Genomic DNA, 17,079 nt, shown 5'->3' with positions numbered 1-17,079 from the left:
GAAATACAGGCATGTTAATAATATGTCAACCAAAACAAACATGACATACTGCATATCTTAATATCTATAATTGTTAAAATTGCATTGCTTGGTTGATGTCTCTTTAAATCATTTAAAAAAATGAATCTTTAAAAAAAATTATATCAGAAAATACAAAATAAAAAATACACATTATATTTTCTTCATATATGTCATATGGAGTATATTGCACTGGAGGTAGATCTTTGATGCTTTCTTAAATTTATTCACTTTTATGTAAGAACTCTGGACAATATAGAGCTGACATAATGTAAAGACACTTTTGTTGAAGACTGTTCAAAGACCCTCTACATATTTAATTCAAATAAAAAATTGTTTATATCAAATCAAATTTTCATCCGACTAAATAATAACTAATTTACACAATTTCGTGAAGATTTCATATCTGATTTCAATATTGTCCTTTACTTCATGGAATTACCTTAATTTCAAATAGACAAGATTAACATTTAATGTCAAACCATCATAAAACAATACAAATAAACATAAAACAACCTGATATACATAATTGAAAGCAGGGATCTATAAGGAAACAAACTTGTTAGTGTGTGAAGATCCCATGCATGTGCGTCTCACTTTGACATAACAAGCAAACTATGTACAGATCTATCAGTCCATTATCATTGACAAGAATGCGTAATTTAGTTTTAAAGAAATAATATTCCAATATGTAAACCAACAAATTAACAGTGTTCTTTTCCCCAATGCCAAATAAAATTCATAAATTTTGTAAACACCAAAAATAAAAAATCCATTTTCTTGTCATTGATGCTACAAAACAACAATAGAAACATTGAAATTGGTTGTCATGACAACTCACCTGTATGTAGATTGCTTGCTATTTACAAAGCTATTTTTAGACACACTGGACACAAAAACTTTTTCTACACTATTACACACACATCAAACAGAAAGGAAGTGTCTTAGGCCGCCAAACTGTGGAACTGAAAACCGCAGAAATGATGGGATTACAACAAAGGGAGATAAATAGTGATAACAACGTGAATAAGATAAAAGTACAAAAAGACTGAAGATATTCCAAGTAAAAATGTGCATAAATATAATCATTGTCATAAAAAACAAGTAAAAATTAAAAAAAAACAACACAATTTAGAAGTTATATTTCATTACATGCATGCAATTAGCTACTTAAATAAAAATATAAGATAAATACTCAAAGTAAAAATAGAAAATAGATTTAAAGATAAAGCTTTAATGTGTGTATCAATATAAACCTGTTCAAACACTTATTTCTATGTACTGTTATTTAGAAAAAAAATATTTAAAAAAAATAAAAATTTGATAAAAATATACTATTCATAGAAGGATCCAGGGGGAGGGCTAGGAGGCTTGCCCCTCCCCCCCCCTTTTGTTGGACAAAATTGGTTGCTTATATAGGGAATCACTGAAGCATGACAGGAGCGGATCTCCCTTACAAAAAGTTCTGGATTTGCCACTGCTAATGAAGGACAGAAAAGAAACAGGCTAAAAAGAATCACTCCAAACCAAAAGGATCATTTTGAACTAAGTGTTTAAAACTTATGGTGTGACTGAAGGAAGCACATAACAACAATCTTAATTAATAAGTACTTTCAAAATCTCAGTGCAAATGTAGAATGTTTCGCAATCTCGGTGCAAACGAAGGATATTTCAGTATTTCTGAGGACAAATAAAGGATTTTTCACAATCTCTTTGGACAAAAAAGGATACCAGAATTTTAATACATGTTGTTAAATCTGCATTAAAAGGTTATATTTGAGACCAGATAAGGATTTATAAACTTACAAAATATAAGAGGCAACGATACAAGAAGACAATGACCTAACAATATTTTCTCTTACTAATAGAACTGACCTTTATAGCAGGTAGGATAGTATAAATTGTTTTCAAAACTTATTTGTTAAAGAAAAAACAATTCCTCAGCCCATTAAATCACACGAAAATAAGGGGAGACAATTGTACGTACCTCCACAGTTATGGAACCTGAGACAATATCATTTCCTCTTTCAGGACGTCCTTGTAATGATATGATTTGGCGACTGCTTGGATTTCTCTTCAACTCATCATAGTATACAACTGCCTCTCCGAGAAAATTCTCTACAAAAGTCCAAATAGTAAGCCATACACAATGAACAAATGGATTATTAATCAAAAGCATCTTAAAATTTATATTTTAGTCTAAATAGTAATCAATTTATTTTTGTGGGAACACTTTTTGTGGATTATAGCAAAATTTGTATTTCATGGAATATTTATATTCATGGGTTAATGTTTACCTTTGAAATCCACAGAAATAGTTATCCTAAGAATAAAACTAAATTCAGAGCAAAAGAAGATGTGGTATGATTGCCAATGAGACAACTATCCACAAAAGACCAAAATAACACAGACATTAACAACTATAGGTCACTGTACGGCCTTCAACAATGAGCAAAGCCCATACCGCATAGTTATCTATAAAAGTCCCCAATAAGACAATGTAAAACAATTCAAACGAGAAAACTAACGGCCTTATTTATGTTGTAAAAAAATGAAAAAAAATAAATATGTAACACAAAAACAAACAACAACCACTGAATTTACAGGCTCCTGAATAACTGTTTTCTGTGTAGGTTTATGTAGACTGTCTTCTTTCAGATTGTCTTGTTTTTTGCCATGCTGTTATTTGTATTCCTTTGAGATATGAATCTGTTTCCCAAATGTACTTTTGTTTTGCTACATTTATGCTGAGTTCACACGTTATTCGAATTCGATTCGCATTAACTAATTCTAATTAGTTTAATTCGCATTAGAAATGTTTAACGTCCTTACTTAAATTTTAATTCGAACTGGAATGCGCATCAAATTCCCTTTACTGTCCTAACTACGTTAACTTTTAATTCGAATTAACAAAAACGTTTATCTAATGCGAATTAGTTAATTCGAATTAGCCAATTCGAATCAATTCAAATTAAAAAAAAGAAGAGTGTGTGAATGCGATTAGGGAATTTAATTCGCATTCGATTCCAATTCAATTCGAATTAAAGGTACGTGTGAACGAGGCATTAGTCTGAAATTTGCCAAGTTGTTGGAACATGTATAAGTAATTTTCTATTTTAAAATAACTATGTCAATGAACTTTACACATAGCAGCTAAACAAAAACATTGCAAAAGAACATTTCCTCCATTTCACTATACCTGTTGTTGGCTTGCGTCTGTCAAGTACTTCAAACTTCAGCTGGCTGGAATTCTGATTGACATCACTATAAAGAAAATCAGTCCAAATGATGAATACGGTTGTCTTCATTTGAATCATTTTTTAATCATGTATAGTTCTAGCTTAATTTTAAAAAGATCTCATTATCTCAACAGTACACTTTGTAGATATTGTTCTCGAAATTTCCGATGAAAATCATTTGTTGAGAGTTTTGGAGTATGACTAGTTAGAATTTCAGCAAAATGCAGCATTTCCAGTGCCTGTGCATGTGAAATTTATGTTAAATTAAAAAGAAAGAAAACATTAATGTTCAGAACAGTTTTTGTACATGATGATCATATGGATTCGTACTATGCATGCCTTTTTCAATGGAAATTGTGACATGTCATTTGGAAACCGATGATGCCATGATATGGTTTTGGCCTTGTGCTCCTGTGTGTTGTTTTTAATAGTCAGTTGGATGATATGATTTTGTATTGGCTTAAGCAGCCATTATTATTTTATCCAATTCACTTACAACAAGAACTGTTCGTCCCAGAAAGGGTTGGCAGTTCCTCTACATTCATTGGTTGAATAAGTCTGAGCAGGTGTGTCCAGGTAAACCAAACAGGTAGGGTCAACTTGTGCTGAAAAAATAAAACAAAATTACTACTCCATTATCTCATTCCAGTTGGCATGTCAACAGGGAAGACACATTCTAAAAGTAGAATTATAGGGTACCATTTCTGCTAAATCTATTGAAAATTTAGGTTATAATCTTTATAATTCTGAACTGACTTATACTGATAAAAGACTCTTTCAGATCCCAATTAGAAAACTGGTAAGGTTCCCAACTACAGGGTACTCAATTTATAAGGTTTGGAGACATCAGCGCAAAATTCTTCTTAAAATAAAGGTGCAATTGATGATACTTTGTTTAAAACTGTATCATGTACAATCTAATGTTAAAAGTCTTAGTCATTTAGACTCTTTGTTTAAACTTTAGAAGTTTTATCCATACATACATTTTTAAAGAAATAAATACTGAAATTAACTCACATGTAAATGTCAAGTCGTTTCTTACAAACACTTCAGAACAAGAGGCTGTCACAACGACAGCAAACCGGATTTATTAGCATTTATTTGTGTCCTGGCAATGTCACAAGAACCATTACTGATGATTGGTGAAAGTGAAAATCATCAATATCAAATTTGACCACTATTTTGTCATCAGTATCAACATATTAAAATTTGAAAAGCTTAGATTGAATGGTTCGTGAGTAAATGCAACAACATGAATGGAAACACCGTTTTACTATCTTTCAAGAACCATAACTCCTGAACCGTAAAAGTCAAAATAGTCATTATTGAACTTGACCTCTATTTTGTCATCAGTAACAACATATTAGAATTTGAAAAGCTTTGGTTGAATGGTTCATGAGAAAATGCACGGACACGACTGGAAACACCATTTTTCAATCTTTCAAGAACCATAACTCCTGGACGGTAAAAGTCAAAATCGTCATAATTGAACTTGACCTCCATTTAGTCATCAGTAACAATATATTAAAATTTGGGAAGCTTTGGTAGAACAGTTCATGCGTAAATGCACGGACATGACTGGAAACACCATTTTAAGATCTTTCAAGAACCTTAACTACTGAACGGTAAAAGTCAAAATCCTCATTATTGAACTTGACCTCTATTTTGTCATCAGTAACAACATATTAGAATTTGAAAAGCTTTGGTTGAATGGTTCATGAGAAAATGCACGGACACGACTGGAAACACCATTTTTCAATCTTTCAAGAACCATAACTCCTGGACAGTAAAAGTCAAATTTGTCATTATTGAACCTGAACTCCATTTTGTCACAAGTAACAACATATTAAAATTTGGGAAGCTTTGGTAGAACAGTTCATGCATAAATGCACGGACACTATTGGAAACGCCATTTTTCAATCTTTCATGAACCATAACTCCTGAACGGTAAAAGTCAAAATCGCCATTATAGAACTTGACCTCTATTTTGTCATCAGTAACAACATATTAGAATTTGAAAAGCTTTGGTTGAATGGTTCATGAGAAAATGCGCGGACACAACTGGAAACACCATTTTTCAATCTTGTGAGAACCATAACTCCTGAACGGTAAAAGTAAAAATGGTCATTATTGAACTTGACCTCCTTTTTGTTACCAGTAACAACATATTAAAATTTGGGAAGCTTTGGTAGAACAGTTCATGCGTAAATGCACAGACATGACTGGAAACACCATTTTTCAGTCTTTCAAGAACCATAACTCCTGAACGGTAAAAGTCAAAATAGCCATTATTGAACTTGACCTTCATTTAGTTGTCCGTTACAACATATTAAAATTTTAAAAGCTTTGGTTGAACGGTTCATGAGTTAATGTACGGACAACATTTGATTGCTGCCCGCCCACCGGCCCGCCTGCCGAGCATCCCCAAATCAATAACTGACATTTTTGTCACAAAAATCCGGTTAAAAATGGACAAATATGTGAGATTAACAATATTATTGCATTTTTCTAAGAAAATAAAAGCTGTCTTTTAAAATAAATCTATCATATTTAAAAATGTAAGTTGTTATTTATGCGAACATTTTTATTGCAACCTTTCAAAGATACAAATATAGCAAAATTTTGAAGGCTAATCCAAAACATACAAAAATTTGATATACCTGGCTAGTTATACAAATTTGAACATTTTCAAAACTCTCTATCTATGTCAAGGTTTTTGATTATATGTTGAATATCAAATCTTAACAAAAATAACATCTACTTGAAATAAATAAGGACATAATATTCAAAATAGTGATAAAATAAGATAAATAATTGATAAAAATCCATATTTCACAATTCCCAAGGTATTTACTGTTTAATCTCGTTTAAAGTAGCTGCCATAAAGACTTGTATATTGTTGATACAACCCATTCACTGAGCAAACTTTGTTTTAAAATGGATCTAGTAAATCCTATTGATTCCAATGTACAATTCATATCATATTGATCGACAGGTTTTTACATACAAATTTGAATCTTAGTTTTTTGTACTAGTTTTTAGTCAATAATAATATATGATATCTGTTAAGCTGATACATCTACCTTAATTGATTTTATATTATTATTTACAATGCCATGTAATTCAATTAGAGATTCCTACATTCATCATACTTTACCATGGAATAAGGTTAAATTGATGAAAGACCTTCAGGGGTCCTTAATTATTGAAAACTTTTATTTTGCATTAACCATAATAGCAAACTGTAATTAAACAGATTTAGCAAAAGTTAATAAAAACCTGATAAAACAAAGGTCACCAAACATTGAACCCACTGCATAATTAATAGAATAAAACTATCAAATTCTTGACAAATTACAGAAATTTTCCTTTAGAAAATGTGGGTTATGAGGATGCTATCGTATCAAGCAGACTTCACTAAGATTTATTTTAGTGATGTTTTAACATTGTTGATGTTTCATACAATGGAAGATTTACATTCACCTTAAATTTCTACTTGCCAAAGTGGGGTTGATAAATTTCATGTGAAAATAAGTTTACAGTAACACCAATGTGTGTTTTAAACCCAGGTTTTTTTCTTTGGTACCCCTGATGTCAAATGCTGCCTATAAACTAGATATTAAAGTAGGGTTCACTTTGAAAATTGTTTTCAAAGGGTGTATTCACTTCATATTACTCTACATTATCAACAACAAACTTGTCATGTAACAACTACCCAGTTTAACCAGAGCTCACCTTATAAACCCATTCCATATCTTTTTTTCGAAATTTAGAAAATAATTCTATAAATCTTTCACAAACCTTTTGATCCAAGTCCACTAGCTTTGATAATTTTAACCAGTAACCTTTTATCGCCGGACATGGATCGTTGCACTCGCTGTTGTGGTGGAGCATGGAACTATAATGTAAACAAGAGAAAACATGAAAAAACTTAACAAATGTAACATGTCTTTCCAAAAAAAAGCTGCACTTTTGGGGCTTGTTGATTGGTTAATTAACATCTGTCTTACAAAAATAAATAATTGACAAATTAATTGGTGGTAGATTGATTGGTGTGTTTCAACTTCAATTAGGTTTCTAAGTAACGTCTACAAGCAGACATCTTCCTAAGGATGTTAAATCCATTAGAATTGAACTTATAATGCACTATTTTCAAAGATTGTATAGTAACACAAGTAATTTTTCACTTTTTTTAAGGTTGTGATTTTTCTGCAAAATTTCCCTTTATGAAGATTAATTAGTCATTTGATGTCGTCTGAGGCTGTTATCTACTCTTTGGTCGGGTTGTTGTCACTTTGACACATTCCCCATTTCCATTCTCAATATTAGATAAAAGACTTACAGCACTGTGTTGTTCCTTGGCTTCCATTGATTCAAACACAGGTTCTGCAGCATGGCGTGGGCTGGAGGGTTGGGATGAGGTGTCTGGGCGGGGGAGATTCTGAGTAGAGCCTGTCAACCACTTAGTGATGTTAATATCAGTGTTGGCAAGACAAATGGCGTTACGTACAACTTCTTCTACGACCTCAATATCTACCAAGTCTGATGGATCCTGTAAAAACAAAAAGAACGACAATTAAGAACTAGACATCCATCTTGAATGAGTGAAGAAGATACATTTATTTAACATCTACCGGCTGAGGTCATTCCCTTCAATATTGTGTATGTATATGTTATGACTAAACATATTCCTGCTCAAATTACTTCACTAGTTATTGTTTGATATCAATGTAATTACATGTACTTTAAATTAGTACATTTGGATTTGTTTACAATCAACCTTCCAAGGTCCATGTGGTCAGGATTAGAGACTTACTCCCAATACTACAATAATGACTATTTGCTCACTTTCTTTATAATTTGTGATAGTTTATAGGAATTAATATAAAAAGATAAGGTGAATATGTTTATGAGACAGCAAACCAACAAACAAAACAGCACTTTATATCTGGAGGTCAACTTATGGTCTTTCTATGTTGTGAGGTTAAACTTTTGTATCAGATAAGGGTGAAGGTTTGGTACCATTAAAACATTTAAACCCTCTGCAATTTGTTGCACCTGTCCTTATTTAGGAATCTGATATTCAGTAGTTGTCATTTGTTGAAGAGTTAATAAGTGTTTCTCTTTTCTCCTTTTTATATAGATTAGACCATTGGTTTTCCTGCTTGAATGGTTTTATATTAATAATGTTTGGGGCCCTTTATAGCTTGCTGCACAGTGTAAACCAAGGCTCGGTGATGAAGACCGTACTTTGACCCATTTATATATATATATATATATATTAAATGACTGAATAAATAGTCAACGATAAATCTTACGGGGCGATGGATCATATAAACATGATGCAGTACACTACATAATATAATATATAACAAGTCTAAAAGAATACAACATCACCAAAAACACAATAAAACGAACAATATGTTAGATATTTCGGATAACAGATATCCTTCTTCGGTAATTGCACGATGAAAAATGAATCATGTCAATTCAAATTAAGACTCTATCAAAATCTTGATTTATACAATTTAAGCGAACGCTGGAACAATTTTAAAATTTTCAAACACACCGCAAAGACTACAAAAATATGCCAAAAATAAAAAAAGTTATTTACGATGTGAACTGGCACAACTCTAAATTCCCAAAGGTGTTGACAGTTGAGATGTTAAACAACTGCGTGGAAATACAGTCCCAATAAACAGTCCTGACCGATCTGACGATCTGACTGTATTTCCACGCAGTTGTTTAACATCTCAACTGTCAACACCTTTGGGAATTTAGAGTTGTGCCAGTTCACATCGTAAATAACTTTTTTTATTTTTGGCATATTTTTGTAGTCTTTGCGGTGTGTTTGAAAATTTTAAAATTGTTCCAGCGTTCGCTTAAATTGTATAAATCAAGATTTTGATAGAGTCTTAATTTGAATTGACATGATTCATTTTTCATCGTGCAATTACCGAAGAAGGATATCTGTTATCCGAAATATCTAACATATTGTTCGTTTTATTGTGTTTTTGGTGATGTTGTATTCTTTTAGACTTGTTATATATATATATATATATATATACACGAGTCTAAATTGAAAACTACATTCAAACCTATGACTGTGTTGGATAAAAACCGCAATTTTTATACGTGTGCATGTCAAACAAATTTCGTTGTAGAAGGGTCTAAAAACAGCACAAACAACATTTTCCAAAAGACCAAAAGAGTGAAAAAGTATATTTAAACAAAACGCATTTGACTAACATATATAATGGTTTACTTTTACAAAATGTGACTTAATGGATTGAGAGTTGTCTCATTTGCATTCATACCAAATCTTCTTATAAAGGTATAGGAAGATGTGGTGTGAGTGCCAATGAGACAACTCTCCATCCAAATAACAATTTAAAAAATTATATCCATATTTAGCAAGAGATCACATCTACTAATTAAGAAAGAACTATTATCAGAAAGCAGATGTAAATAATTAAGTGGTAAAAAAATTAGAATGGCTTTTTTTAATTACAATCATAAAGGTATACATGTATATATTTAAGTGTTTTATATTGTGCACTACTAAGCATGATTCGTCTGAATACCATATTAAAGGTAAACCCTTTCAACAAACACACATACATGTATGAAACCTGAAGATATCATGCAGTTATAACATGATATTGACATATTCATGCAATTTCCTCTTTAATCATCTGTTGTTTTTTAGTTTTGCTTTTGAGATGCAGATAAGATAGTTAGAAATACATTAAACTCATCATTTTGTTAGCAAACTGCCAGAATGCCTTTATAAACCTCATCATTAGTCAGTAACCTTGATTTAATCATTATCCTACAGGAATATATATAGTATAGACAGTATAACAGTATAGACGTTAGGAGTATGTGTACTCACACATGTAACATCAAACACTCGAATCTTATACCAATATATAACAGTATTTAATGTTAGGAGTATGTGTACTCACACATGTAACATCTAACACTCAAATCTTATACCAAAATATAACAGTATTTAATGTTAGGAGTATGTGTACTCACACATGTAACATCTAACACTCAAATCTTATACCAATATATAACAGTATTTAATGTTAGGAGTATGTGTACTCACACATGTAACATCTAACACTCGAATCTTATACCAATATATAACAGTATTTAATGTTAGGAGTATGTGTACTCACACATGTAACATCTAACACTCAAATCTTATACCAATATATAACAGTATTTAATGTTAGGAGTATGTGTACTCACACATGTAACATCTAACACTCGAATCTTATACCAATATATAACAGTATTTAATGTTAGGAGTATGTGTACTCACACATGTAACATCTAACACTCAAATCTTATACCAATATATAACAGTATTTAATGTTAGGAGTATGTGTACTCACACATGTAACATCTAACACTCAAATCTTATACCAATATATAACAGTATTTAATGTTAGGAGTATGTGTACTCACACATGTAACATCTAACACTCGAATCTTATACCAATATATAACAGTATTTAATGTTAGGAGTATGTGTACTCACACATGTAACATCTAACACTCGAATCTTATACCAATATATAACAGTATTTAATGTAAGGAGTATGTGTACTTCACACATGTAACTTCAAACACAAAAACCTTATTATTCAGGCTGCTCTGTATATGTCTGTATGTAATCAACATTATATTTTTCTATTCATCAACTCATCAATAGAAAACAGTACAACTAATTTATTATCAGCAATGAAGTTAAAAATGACACCCTTTTTAGCAAGTCTAATACCAAGCAGATTCTTGAAACAAGAAAAGATAGATACTTGTTCAGTCATTAAATTTATGTTATTACTATTAGGCTTTCTAATAAATGTTAAGTTTAAAAGAGTTCTTTCTTAAAAGTGTCATGGCATGTGGAGATACCATAGTCTTTTCAATGTAAACTTATTAAGAGTTGTTAGCAGATTCATGGCATGTGGAGATACCATGAGCAGGACGTCTTGTGAGCTGTAATTCATTTTTTGATCCTGTTTGAAACGGTTTTTACAATTAAGTTTTTTTTTTAAATCTGCAAAAATCAGCAAGTATCTGTAAAGGATGGGAGATATGACCAAAGGAGCATACAAACTACAGCATGCCATTGATCCTGCAGAAACTAAGTCAATAAATGGCACATCTATAAATATACCTTACTTTAGATATTCCTTTACCAACATTATTCCCTTGATTCTAAAAGTATGATTAAATTTTCAAGTAAATATTTCATTATGTTACTTTTCAATTATATCAGTAGAACAATTAACCATGAAAAATATTCCACAAGGGGCATCTAATTCATTTATAACTCATGGATTTTAAATGTTTACTGGCTAGTATCACTGGTCAACTAATTACTATAGAATTGTTCACTTACTGCTATTCAAGAGAGAATGGGAACTATTATTAGATCTTGAATGATACAATTAAACTGTCACAACATTTACGGTAGGGCCTGGCCTGGCAAAAACCAAAAGCAACACAAATGTATAAAGATAGTCAACACTTTATTGGGACTTCTAAATATATTAAAATATTTCTTTCATCATGCTTTACAATTACTTCATATTATTGTTTTACAGTTTATATATATCAAAGTAAAAGCCATCATAAAATCACTTTTATAACCCTTGATTTAGTACAATATGTTTAGTGATTTAAATATCTTCCTGTGAACAGGATAAACAGTGTGCAATGTTAACTCATCCTCCCATCATACAGAAACAGAATTCTGGTACTTCTCCAATATCTGTTTTATGTGGTATTCAGACATATTCTATCCATATTGCAGTATAAATGTTTCTGATGCATCATTCAACCTTGATCAGATGAGTGGTACAGACTTCTGTCAGAAAGTTTCATCTGCTTTAACCTTTCTGTCTATTTATTCTACATACTGCCAGGCATTATCATTTTTATAGCTTAGAAATGTTCAGGTAGAATAAATATTAATGTGTTTAACAAAAGTCCTTGAAGGCTCCCAATAAAATTGAGCATCATGCCAGCAATATGAATAGCCATTAACATCAGACATGCATCTGGACTATGAGTGACCAATCAGACATACATCTGCATAATTACTAGCCATTCAGACAATTATTGACCAATCAGAAAATAACTGACCAATTATTAATTCATTGAACTAGCAGACACAGCCTAAACAATATCATCACCCAGAAATGTCTGCATTGTTGTTAATTATCTTCTATTTATCCTGGGCTCAACTTCCAGATGATTATTTCAACATTCTGAAAACAATTGCTTTCAATATTGGCCTAAACTGTTAGCTATACCATATGATAAGCTGTTTATCAACCAGAGTCTAAAAAAGTAGCCATTCATTTAACAGATACTATCAAAGATCTTCTTTCCAAACTTGAAATTCTAAAAAAGGATAAAACCCTTCAGTGTAACCAAAGTTTAAAGGGCATAAATTGAAAAGTTTAAAATAATCCAATTACTTTACCTGTAGAGAATTATGGTAACCAAGATATACTTTCATCCCCTAATTTCTAAATTAAAAATAAAAAATCAGAAAAGTGCCAATTTTACTTGGTTGAAGTAGTTTTGTAACAGGAAAAAACGCCAAACACGTTTTACATATGTCAGTTTTATGAATGCCTAATACAATGAGTTATAATAACAGACAAACAGATATGCTTAACATATATGTTCTTTTTCCATGCATAAAACATATTTGTTACACATATTCCAGTGCACTGCAAGGCTATGCTTTTTCCTGGTTTCCATAAAAAATGTAAGGAAATATGGTTTACAGCAGGCAAAACAAGTGAAACTGCAAGCAACTGCTCACTGATGATACCCTTGCCCCAAGTGGATAATTTTGATAGTATAAAACATGCAAGTGTTCAGTAACCAGGAAGTTGTCGAGTGATGAATCTGAAAACACATCACACAATATAGCTGACTTATATAAACCCTGAAACCAAATTTCAGAAATCCTTGTATTGTAGTTCCTGAGAAAAATAAGAAGAAAAATTTTAAACTTGGCTATCATGTGAAGTCTGAATCCCCCCCCCCCCTTTTTTTTTAAAGTAATGAAAACTATCATTCGTTATTGACAATAATATTTTAATGTATATTAGATATACTAATTCACTAACACCCTGAAAACACTTGTATCGAGGTTTAACATTGACTGTTATCATCACCCAATGATTAAATCAACAGCTTCTGTATTAGCTTATAATGACACATTGTGTGTGAGATTTGTCAACAGTCATCAGGAGGAGACTTCTACCAGGAAATTAAGTGAAAAAATGATTACTTTATTTATAGTCAGGTGTGTTATCCATCAAGCTACAAAGTCTCATTAGTTTCCTACTGAAATTTGTCTATAACAATGTCTAAGTAATTATAGTGGAATTAAAATCAACCAGTTTATCATCAACTCTTCATCAAATATTTATCATGTTTACTGATTTCTATAGCTGTCGGCCTAGGCATAAATTGAGACTCATTGGGTGTAAACAAATTGCAGCTAGCTGCCAAATAACTGAAAAAGGATTTATTTTGTTTGAAATTTGATGCCAAAATATTACCCAATATCACATAAACAAATGCTATTTTTGTACATTTGTTGGAGGTAATTTAAAAGATACAACTTGAGGAAACAAATTTACCAAATGTTTTTCTTTAGCACAGTTATATATATATATTGAACAGCAAGAAGCTCTGATATGCACCAGGAACGTGTTTAAAATCAATGTGTGATGTTCAGATTTAAACTTTCATAACAACTGCTTTCTTAATTACATACATATAAGCTTCTTATTTTCAAAAGGAAATTTTCCACTTCCTTCTGAAATACATATTTTTTCCACAAGCATTTTAGAATTTCAGAATATACCTGAAAGGCAGACCTTTTAAAATTTTCATATTCAGTCAGCTATACTTAACCAATTTCATTTAAAGAGTCCAGAAGGTATTTCTGCTTTTTTTTTTTTTTATTGGGCTTTTTTTGGAGGGGGTCCTGTTAGTGAGAGGTATGTGCACTGATGAATACATGTTTGTTCTTACAACATCCTACAGATCATATCAATCATTCTGAGCTTGCACTAAACTACCTATATAAACTTTTATGATACTTTCATCTATAATTTTAACTTTGACATTTGAAGGAAGAGGATTGATTATTTGCTACTTAAGACTTGTGGAAGAGTTTTAATGTCATTAATTATATCTCTCGAGAATACTTAATACATGTCTAATAATAAATCGGGTAATTACATGGAATGTATTACCATGGAAACAAAACACATAATATGTTTTATAAAATAATTTTGCAGAGAAAATAAATGATCATTCACATCTAACTGTCAGCTATCAATACAGATTAAACTGAAGGCCAACAATGAACACAAGATTCTTTATTCTAATTAAAAAAGATGGGAAATATTAGAAAGAAAGCAGGAAAGTCTATAAGGGTTAATCCAGTCTTTGAATAAATGGCAACGACCTTGAAGGGTAATAAGCTTTCAGAACAAGATACAACAGATCTTTCTATAACTTACAGTACTATAAAGTTTTCCACAGTGTAATATTATAACTAAAAATGCCTTGCTTCTTTTTGAAATTTTATAGGGTTGTAAAAGCATTGATTGTGCACATACAACTAGTGTGAAGGTCAGAAACAAAATAGGCTTCTTTAAACACTTCTAAACCTCAATAAAATTACAAAAGAAGCTTCAATAAATATTGTGAAGGCTAACAAAATCTCAGCAATGAATATCTCATAGAAACAATAAATGAGGAATGATCACAGATGAGGGAGGCCCTGCTTGCAAATAAATTGTAATAAAACATAACTCGCAAACTGTAAAAGTGACACTACCCAAGTGTGTACTTGATATGAGTTTGAGATAATAAACAAGGGTAAAACTTAATGCCTCATCCTCTTTGGTGGAGGCATTAAAAAAAAGATCAAAACCTCAAATGGCTGTGGTTGTACAGAATGTAACTTTAACAACAGAGAAAAGAAATATAATTTCCTCCTATAACTTTCTGCTATCATGCATCGCACATAGAATCTCAGATGTTGGCAAATTCAAACTCCCTAGTATGATGCATATAAGCTGTACATAAACTAAATAATTGTAAAATTTTAGGATTTCTTATATTAGGTTATTTTTTTATTTCGATATTGCCTCTTTTTCCTATTAGTTCAACAGAAAAAAAGGACATTAACAAAAATGTATGCTTCTTCCAGAGGCAGATTTTAGCTTAAATGAACGGTGACCCCATTTTTTTATTTCATTTTTCATTTACGTATATGATAAAGTTCATTTATGAAAAAATATAGCGAAATCCTATATTAGAAAAAAAAATTCATTTATACCCAGGAGCCCCCTTAAGTTTATATTTGCATGTCAATGTATGCATATCATGTATGACATATATTCTAAGACAAATATGTGTAAAACCTTATTGTTTGCTGATAAATTGATACACTCATATGTAAATCAATTCAATAATAATGAACACTAAAGCATCGAAAATTAACAGTAGACAAACGTCTCCTAGCTTTGATTATTATGCCTTTATAATAGGATTTGACAAGTACCGACAAATTCTACAAATAATTGGCTTGGCCTTGTTCCACCAAATGTTTGGCATGAGGTAGTGAGAGAAACAACTGTGAAAACCCCTGTGATGTGAGGATTGTAATGAACAATAGAGTAGTGTAACAATACTTGATTGAACCATAATAACATCACACATGTTACACACTCAGGCTTCAGGTGGGAGAACACAGTTGGTGGTTCATCAAAATCACATCAGTCAATACTCAGTTTTTGTATAGAAAATTGGCAACACTAACACATTTTTTTCTTTTTCTTACTTTCCACAATAGACATCAACCTGAACTGTACAGTAAAATATTTTAATTTAAATTAAGTTTTACACTTTCCTTATAACGACCTGTTATATTTTCTGTTCTGGATTATCAGGTTTGGATTTAAAGATAGACTAGTTTACAAACCCTCACACATTGATTTTTTTTTTGCAAAGCATGCACACAGATCTGTATTTACAATCTTATTGAAATTTTATTAGAATAAATAAAATGACCATTTCTATATGAAATATTAATAATAAAATTTTCTATATAAAAACATCAAAAATACTTTCAAATTTTGAAATGTTAAATTAGAACTTGTATCAGAAATAAATAAAGTACACTTTTGTATATGATATTTTAATAACAGCAAGTTCTTTTTCAATATCATCAAAAATACATTGAAATTCTGGTTTTGATACATTATACCTGAATGACTATTCCCACAATAAACCTGAGGTTATAAACTTTCAAAATACTGTAATTTATTCTAAATATCAAATATCTAAATTAGAAATGAGATTTGACTTGCATCTATATCAATCAATAATACACAGTTTTCCACGCCTTGTAGCCCAACCTTAAATCATTTTATATCATTACCTTTGCATTACAGAGAAAAATCTTTAACATATGTTCTACTGATTACTGCCATGAGCAATGTCACCGTAAAGGTCAGATAGATTTTATTGTAAGAAGCTTACAATGGGAAAGCTAAATTAGGTTTCTGAACATGCCCTCACATTTCCTTGAAGAATCAAAGTAAATATATATATTTTTAGTTGGTGAAAAGAACATGACCTTGAAATAAGCAATATATTTAAATGGTTGGTGAATAAAATAATAGCTTGAAAAAGCATAGAATGTATTTAGCAAAGCGATTCGCACTCATAAGTTATAACCATGCATTATGGAACATTT

The 17,079-nt window shown here is 31.0% G+C and overlaps 1 protein-coding gene across 3 annotated transcripts in view; it reads right to left on the bottom strand.

The window, feature by feature from the left end:
* LOC134722166 (phospholipid transfer protein C2CD2L-like) overlaps positions 1-17,079 on the bottom strand; it is a 39,696-nt gene that overhangs the window by 12,512 nt on the left and 10,105 nt on the right. For all 3 annotated transcript variants that reach the window (XM_063585736.1, XM_063585735.1, XM_063585737.1), the window contains exons 5-9: positions 7,600-7,809; positions 7,059-7,155; positions 3,754-3,862; positions 3,218-3,282; positions 2,006-2,136 (exon numbers count right to left, since the gene is read on the bottom strand). In XM_063585736.1, the coding sequence (XP_063441806.1) occupies positions 2,006-2,136; positions 3,218-3,282; positions 3,754-3,862; positions 7,059-7,155; positions 7,600-7,809 (612 nt within the window). The remainder of the gene's footprint in view (positions 1-2,005; positions 2,137-3,217; positions 3,283-3,753; positions 3,863-7,058; positions 7,156-7,599; positions 7,810-17,079) is intronic.

Source organism: Mytilus trossulus, chromosome 6, assembly GCF_036588685.1.
Source record: "Mytilus trossulus isolate FHL-02 chromosome 6, PNRI_Mtr1.1.1.hap1, whole genome shotgun sequence".
NCBI lineage: Eukaryota > Metazoa > Mollusca > Bivalvia > Mytilida > Mytilidae > Mytilus > Mytilus trossulus.
Note: the sequence above shows the minus strand (reverse complement) of the source record. Positions and strands in the feature narration are given on the sequence as shown.